At 32.1% G+C, this 7,056-nt stretch overlaps 1 protein-coding gene across 1 annotated transcript in view; it reads right to left on the minus strand.

Moving 5' to 3' along the window:
• The window catches only part of LOC113381751 (lipase 3-like), a 36,689-nt gene extending 30,862 nt beyond the window's left edge, over positions 1–5,827 (minus strand). Inside the window, exons 1-2 of the mRNA XM_026620474.1 lie at positions 5,666–5,827; positions 5,440–5,580 (exon numbers count right to left, since the gene is read on the minus strand). Of these exons, the coding sequence (XP_026476259.1) occupies positions 5,440–5,580; positions 5,666–5,827 (303 nt within the window). The remainder of the gene's footprint in view (positions 1–5,439; positions 5,581–5,665) is intronic.
• Between the last annotated feature and the right edge of the window lie 1,229 nt (positions 5,828–7,056).

A 7,056-nucleotide genomic window follows, 5' to 3' on the forward strand; every position in this document is an offset into this window, starting at 1 on the left:
AATTTCTCCAATAAAAACATATCAATATTATTAAATTTCTTCATCGGCAGTTACTTCATTTTTCTAATGAGGGTACAAAACTTTTAGACACTAATCACAACGAGATACCATTAATTCTTACTGGAGATTTCAATGTCAATTTTCGTTCAGAAGAATCTCAACCATTAATTGATTTTTTAAATAATAAATTTAATTTAACAATGAATAATTCTCCATTTGAATCAACCACAAGATATGGCACGACTATTGACACAGTTTTCTCCAGAAATGTACATAGTTTACAAAGCAAAATTTATGTCTCTCATTTCAGTTATCACAAACCTATTATATCATATATGAAATATGATAGCAATTAATCTATCGCTGTTGTTTTAAACTGTGTTATTGATGTTATGTGATTATTAATATATGATTTTTAAAATTCAAATATGATGTTTTTTTTTATTTTTATCTTAATTGCCTACTCATACAATATTAAAAGTTTTACTTCAATCGCGTGTGATCCTTACGCGCACTCTTTTTATTTTTATTTTTATATTTATATTTATCTTTATATTTTATATTTATATTTATATTTTTTATTTTAGTCATATGCATATTAATATTCATTATTTATTATTCACTATTAACTATTAACTATTTATCAATTAACAATTTATCTAATAACTATTTAATTAATAACTATTAACTATTTAACTATTAACCATTACCTATTTAACTATTCTTATTTCACTATTTACTAATAACTATTTACTATTATCTATTCACTATTTGCTATTAACTTTTCAGTTATCACTATTTACTATTCACTATTAACTATTCACTATTTACTATTAACTATTCAGTTATCACTATTCACTATTTACTATTACCTATTTAACTATTCTTAATTCACTATTTACTCATAACTATTCACTGTTTACTCATAACTATTCACTATTTGCTATTATCTATTCACTGTTTACTATTAACTATTCAGTTATCACTATTTACTATTCACTATCAGTTATTATTATTAACTATCCACAATTTAACTATTCGTAGTTCACTATTTACTAATAACTATTCACTATTTACTATTAATATTCACTATTTAACTATTCAGTTATCACTATTCACTATTAACTATTAACTATTTATCATTTAACAATTTATCTAATAACTTTTCACTATGAACTATTGACTTTTTAATTAACTATTCTTAATTCACTGTTTACTCATAACTATTCACTATTTGCTATTATCTATTTACTATGTATTATTAACTATTCAGTTATCACTATTTACTATTCACTATTCACTATTAACTATTAACTATTAACTATTAACTATTCAGTTATCACTATTCACTATTTACTATTAACTATTCAGTTATCACTATTCACTATTTTACTATTCAACTATTTACCTATTAACTATTCACTATTCACTATTTAACTATCCATAATTCAACTATTCTTAATTCACTATTTACTATTAACCATTCACTATTTAACTATTCAGTTATCACTAATCACTATTAACTATTCACTATTCATCTATTTAACTATTATCTGTTAAACTATTTAGTTATCTCTAATCACTATTAACTATTAACTATTTACTATTGACTATTCACCATTAACTATTCAACTATTTGCTTAAACTATTAACTATTTACCTATAACTATTGAACTATTAACTATTCACTATTTAATATTAATTATTCATTATACACGATATTACTACTTTACTATTCAACTATTTAATGTTAACTATTAACTGATTAACTATTTAGTGCGCATGCGCCAAATACGCAAGATGTTCATGAGACCGATCCAAGTACGCACGTACACCATTATTTTAAATTGATTGTTTGAAAACTCCACGTTCACCTAGCGTTTTGGGGAATGTGCACATTCACCAAGAGTGCACATTTACCGTAACATATATAACACATATTAATAAAAAAGAAAAAAAAAAGAAAGACAAACAGAAAAACAAAACGATAAGAAAAACAAACAATCAAATATAACAAAAAAATAGAATTGGACTTAACTGGACTAGATGAGGTTTTGTGACAACTTTCTTTTCAATCTGGTGGGTTTACCATCCAGGTAAACTCTGCTGGCCAATTCATTGAGATGTACGTCATTCCTATTTTTATATTTAGAAGCAACCACTGAAATTTGTTCCTTTCTTGTGACCAAGCCTGTGTCTTGATTGATGATGGATATTTGCCTCAGGATTTTGTTTTGAGCACGTTGGATGATGTTTAGATTGCTTTTTTTTGCTGCACCCCAAAGTTGGAGACCGTAGGTCCATATGGGCTTGAGTACAACCTTGTATATTAACAGTTTATTGTAAACTGAGAGTTCAGAATTTTTATTAAGTAGCTAGTAAAATTTTTTAAAGATTTGATCTAATCGCTGTTTTTTATTAATTATATGTATTTTCTAATTTAATTTCCTGTCCAGGTGGATGCCAAGGTATTTCACCGATTTCTTGGGAGGAGTCATTGTATTGTTAAGTTTAACCTCAGAGCATATTTGATTGCATAGTGTGAATGTTACATGGACCGATTTTGAGCTGTTGACCTCTATTCGCCACAGTGACAACCATTTTTCAGCTTTGTTGAGATGTTGCTGAAGATTGCACGATGCTGTCAATGGATCTTTGTATAAATTAAGATCTGCTGTATAAATTAAGAATAATGTAGGCGCAAGGACGCTCTCTTGAGGCACCCTAGAATTTATATTAGTGATATTTGAGTCTGTATTAGCTATAATGACGAAAAATGTTCTATTTTGTAGATAGGATTTTATCAGTTGAAGTAAAGTATCTGGAAGACATATTTTTACTTTGTACATTAGGCCTGTGTGCCAGACTTTGTCAAATGCCTTCGTGAGACCTAAGAAAGCTGCAGAACAATACTCTTTTCTATGGAATGCGTTGTTGATTTTGTTTACAATTCTATGAACTTCGCGGAACCCAAATTGGTGGCTTGGACTTAGATCCTGACCCTGCAAGATAACTTTGATTCGCCAATGGATCAGTTTTTCAAAAAGTTTTGAAATGCAGGGCAGCAAATTGATCGGCCTGTAAGATGAGGGTCCTTTCCTGGTTTAGTAATCAAAATGATTTTTGCTATTTTCCATGCCTGGAGAAAAGTTTTTAGCCTCAGTATTGAGTTGAAAATTATTGTAATCATCTTGATAGCTTTATCGGGTAATTTTTTCAACATTGTGATAGAAATTTTATCTGGCCTGGAGATTTTCTTGCATTTGCTTTCAGGATTTTTTGCTTTACTTCATTTACTGTGAAACGTTTAACAGGCTGGGTTACAGTCAACGGCGTATTATGTAGAAACTCGTAGATAAACGTAGTATCATTTGGATCGCATGTACTCGGGTACGGCTGAAAAGTGAGGCGTAAATGTTCGGCAAATTCATTAGTTTTTTCTTTAGGACTTCTTGCTATCGATTTTCTTAATAGTCGTATAGGTATAGTGGGTAGTTTTAGTTTTTTGGTTACTCTCTACAGAGAGTAATTTGTATCACTGCTTCCTGAAAGATTATGCAGACAATTTTTAAAAGAATCATTTTTATAATTTATTATTAATGTTTTGAGATCCTTGCACGCTCGATTGAATTTTTGTTTGTTTTCGGGTGATCTGGTAATTTGCCAAATTTTTAGTAGTTTTCTTGTATGTGCTATAGATTTTAATGTCAATTGGCAAGGAGTGGTCGTTTGAATGATCCATTTGAGGAGTTGATGACTTGGCTGCTTCAAGAATTATATTTGTAAAGTTTTTTAGTCCATTATTCAAATCAGTTTCGCTTTTCAGACGAATATTACAAGTTATATTGTTTTCTACCTCTAGCTATTGTTTTCTACCTTTTCTATTGGAAAAGGTTCCAATCTGTGAATTTATTTGTGATTGAACTTGAAATTTTGACCGGTGTTTGAGTCGAGTATTGAAAGATTATAGGCGAGTAGTCGGAGTTTAGGTCCAAGCTTGATTTTAATTCTGTACAGTTGTTTTTAATGTTTCTTGTGATGAAAAAATCAATAAGATCAGGAATTTTGTTTAAGTCACCTGGCCAGTTAGTGGACTTACCCGTTAAAAATGCTCTGAGGTCATTATTACTAATCGCATTATATAATTGTCGGCCTGTCGGGGTGATCAATCTCGAACGCCAGAATGTGTGTTCGGCATTAAAATCTCCGCCAGCAATGGACATATTTCCAAGGCTGTCGAAAAATTTTGAAAACTGATTTTCTGTAATTTTATGTGGGGGGCGGACAGTAGATTGCCGACACAATGAGTTGGTGGGTCATAAGGTCTACTGAGACGTTTGTGGCTTGTAGGAAGTCGGTGTTAAATTATTCCATCTCGCAGTGTTCGATGTTAGCCCTGATGATAGCTGCCGTACCGCCATGTGGTCTGCTATTCGGATGGTTAGTGTAGTATAGTCGGTAATTTTGAAAACGTATGCTATGGTGTAAATCGGTGAAATGAGTTCCGAAAATTAACATAATGTTTATGTTATTGTTCGATAGAAAATATTTAAGTTCTTGCATATGATTGCTCAAGCCGTTCGAATTCCATAAGTAAATTTTTTGTTGTATAGATATTATTATTTGTTATTTTTTAAAATGGTCGTGAGTAAATTAAGCATTGTGCTTATTTGGTCTGTTAATAATTTTATCATATTTTTTATTTCGGTAAAGTCGTTTGTTATATTATTTGTGTTGTTATCAGTGTTATTACTGTAGCCGATGTTGTTGTTGTTTGTGTTCATTGCATCTTCGGGCAGTGTTGCGCTGTTTCTGGTAATGTTTGCGAAAGTTAATCCTGGTCTTAGGATATGATTTGAAGTAGAGTTTGGAATCGTTGCTGATTTTTGTCGTAAAGGAGGATATTTTCTTTGGAAATGTCTATAGATGTAATTGGCGGGGTGATCCTCTCCACAAAGGGCACATTTGACTTGATCGACCTTTTTTCCCATTTACACCATTTTGTAAAATGATCTTGAGCACATTTCACGCATCTTGGGGTGCGGTGACATTTCTTGTATGGCCGTACCTTTGACAGTGTACATTGAACGATTTTCCTTGAAAACTTCTTTAGATTCGATTTGCACTTTAGTTCTGTATAAGTAATTGATTTTATAAAAGTCTTTATTTTTCGGATTTTGTTCTAATTCAACTGTAGACATATTCAAAGGATATTTTGAAATTCTGCTTTTCATGTTTTCGATACGAACTACTTTGTGACCTAACTTTTCAATTTGGCCTTTAAACAACTTGGTGTCCGTGCTGTAATGTAGATTTTTTTACCATAATTTTTAACGTTCGTTTGCTTTTTTCTTAGAATGAGTGTAGTTGTGTACCTTTCTCCTTCAGTATCTTCAGAATTTTGGTATAATATTTGCTATTTTTCAGATTGATTTTTACCTGAGAAGAACTGATCAGTTTTAGGCTATATTGTTTCTGGGCTTTGTCTTCAAATAATTGCACTAGCGGCTTGATATCTCCTACTTCGCGGATAAATATTCGAGGAGGCCTGCTGGATTGTGTTTTTTTTCTTTTGAGTTTCTGAGGGTAAGGCGGTATTTTTTGCTAAAACTTCACAATAATTTTTTGTGGGCGTCGGATTGAGCCAATAAACTTTGGAGGTTACTATCTTTGCAGTGTCATTATTAGATAATGATTCACTTTGGTGTCGTTTTTTATTCGTAGCAACTTTCCATTCTTGATTGCTGTCAAGATTTTGTGAACTGCATTTAATAGCGGACGGATTGGCTACCTGACAAGCAGCTGACGATTCGGTGTCTAACTCCATATTGTTTTCAATGTGATTCATATTTTGTTCCCGAAAGTAAAAGGTTTGCTGACTAATACCGCATTATTTTCAATGTTATTATTTTGCTTTGTGTGTTTAACAGTACCTGCCCCGAAGATTCAGCAGAGTTCAAAGGTTGTTTATTGCATTTGATTTTTTTTTTATTTCCATCTAAATTACAACTGCCTGAGAAGGCATTCAGTAATTGTTGTGATTAGTTATTAAATAAGTTTTTAAAATACTACCCATTGGTAGTATTTCAAGTTAGTATAATAAATATAAATATGCGACAATAATTGCAAGCAGATAATAAATATAAATATGTGAGAATAATTACAAGCACTATACTAAATATATAACTATGCTAAGTCTAGTGGATCTAATCTTCTTAGTCTCTTAACAGTGTTCGCAGAAAGTAGGTCCTTTGCTAGTTCATTTGGATGGTTTTCCAATCTTGACTTATATTTCGCAGCAAATCTGCTAATTTCTTCCGCTATTGTTTGTATGTTGCAGTCCCGATGAACAAGCCAATTAGGTACATACCTGGGAGCCTCCAGTATTTTTTTAAGGATCTTGTTTTGAGCTCTCTGTAAGATGTTTATATTAGATCGACTGGCACTACCCCAGAGTGAAATGCCATAACTCCAGATCGGTTTTAAGACGACTTTGTATACAAGAAGCTTGTTCTAGGTGGATAGTTTGGACTTCGGACCCAACAGCCAGTAAAGTTTTTTAAAATTCTCTTCAAGCTGGAAACGTTTTTTCATTATATGATTTTTCCACGTAAGCTCTCTGTCCAAGTGAAACCCCAGGTATTTTACATGTTCAACCTGAGGTAGTTGAACCCCATTGATAGAGACGGGCGGACATGTTTCCATTCTTAACGCGAAGGTGATGTGTGATGATTTTCGTTTGTTGATTTCAAGTCGCCAAAATTTGTGCCACATTTCTACTAAATTTAAATGCTGTTGCAGGGCGTTAGACGCAGCTGTAGGGCATTCGTGTTTCGATAGAATGCAGATATCATCTGCAAAAGTGGCAATGTTGGTGTCAGCTGTGGTAGGCATGTCTGAGGTAAATAATAAAAATAATGTGGGACCCAAAACGCTTCCTTGTGGTACGCCTGAGTTTATTTGCTTCAGAGGAGAGTTGCAATGTGATATATTAAAAAAAAACTGTCGGTTTGCCAGGTATGATTGAAGTAGTCGGTATAAATTAGTTGGAAGGTT

The sequence above is a fragment of the Ctenocephalides felis genome, unplaced genomic scaffold, assembly GCF_003426905.1.
Source record: "Ctenocephalides felis isolate EL2017-DRISC unplaced genomic scaffold, ASM342690v1 CF-g0.4_SCAFFOLD_03050, whole genome shotgun sequence".
NCBI classification, from domain to species: Eukaryota; Metazoa; Arthropoda; class Insecta; order Siphonaptera; family Pulicidae; genus Ctenocephalides; species Ctenocephalides felis.